The 882-nt window shown below is 30.8% G+C and overlaps 1 protein-coding gene across 1 annotated transcript; it reads left to right on the forward strand.

Annotated features, from left to right (window-relative positions):
- Positions 1–350: 350 nt before the first annotated feature.
- On the forward strand, positions 351–506 carry LOC121458202 (60S ribosomal protein L39-like). Its single transcript, XM_041667309.1, has one exon. The coding sequence runs from the start codon at positions 351–353 to the stop codon at positions 504–506; it is 156 nt and encodes a 51-aa protein (XP_041523243.1).
- Positions 507–882: the final 376 nt, after the last annotated feature.

An 882-nucleotide genomic window follows, 5' to 3' on the forward strand; every position in this document is an offset into this window, starting at 1 on the left:
GATTTTGATACTTAAACCAGTTTGTGTCAATCCTATTCACATATTCCTCAAAAGGAAATAATTTCTTTGGAACCCAAAATATTCAATGATTCAAGTAAGATAAAGAAGAAAATAAAAGAAGGAACAAAATAGAAAGAAAAATTTAAAATATATTTTCATATTATTCTAGTATGCTATATGGCATGATACTTAAAATTTGGAAGTACCTGTTTCTTTAGAAAATAAAATGATCATGCAGAAGCAATTTCCTTCAATCAACATCATTACTAACTTTGGTTTTTAAAAGATTTGAAATACTCTTCACCTTTCCTTCTCCATAGTGCGCCACCTGCCCGCCTAGCCTTCTCGCCATGTCTTCTCACAAGACTTTCAGAATCAAGCGACTCCTTGCTAAGAAACAAAAGCAAAATTGTCCTATTCCTCAGTGGATTCGGATGAAAACTGGCAACAAAATCAGGTACAACTCCAAGAGAAGACACTGGAGGAGAACAAAGCTGGGTCTGTAAGGAGTCAATAATGAATGGCAAAACAATTAATGATGAATCGTGATCCTTGATGAGTGTTACAAGATGAAGTTCAACATTTACAATCTGGAGACTTGATCATGTTTAAGTTGGGAGTGGTTTCTCCAGTAATAAAATGTAGAACCTTTTGGAAAAAAAAAAGATTTGAAATAGAGTACAAAGAGTATTTTTCTTTCTAGCAAGTTTTAAAAATGAATATTATCATCTCATGTAAGACATATAAATATGTATATGCATATATATTTTCTCCATTATATCCTCTTATAAATAAATCCACTATTTAAAGATTTAAAAATATATATTGTCAGAAACAAGCATGAATAAAATTTACTCACTTTTAACTTATCACTGCATATGA

The sequence above is a fragment of the Microtus oregoni genome, unplaced genomic scaffold (genome assembly GCF_018167655.1).
Source record: "Microtus oregoni isolate MIOR12 unplaced genomic scaffold, Mior012 000017F_ref0000208, whole genome shotgun sequence".
Taxonomy (NCBI): domain Eukaryota; kingdom Metazoa; phylum Chordata; class Mammalia; order Rodentia; family Cricetidae; genus Microtus; species Microtus oregoni.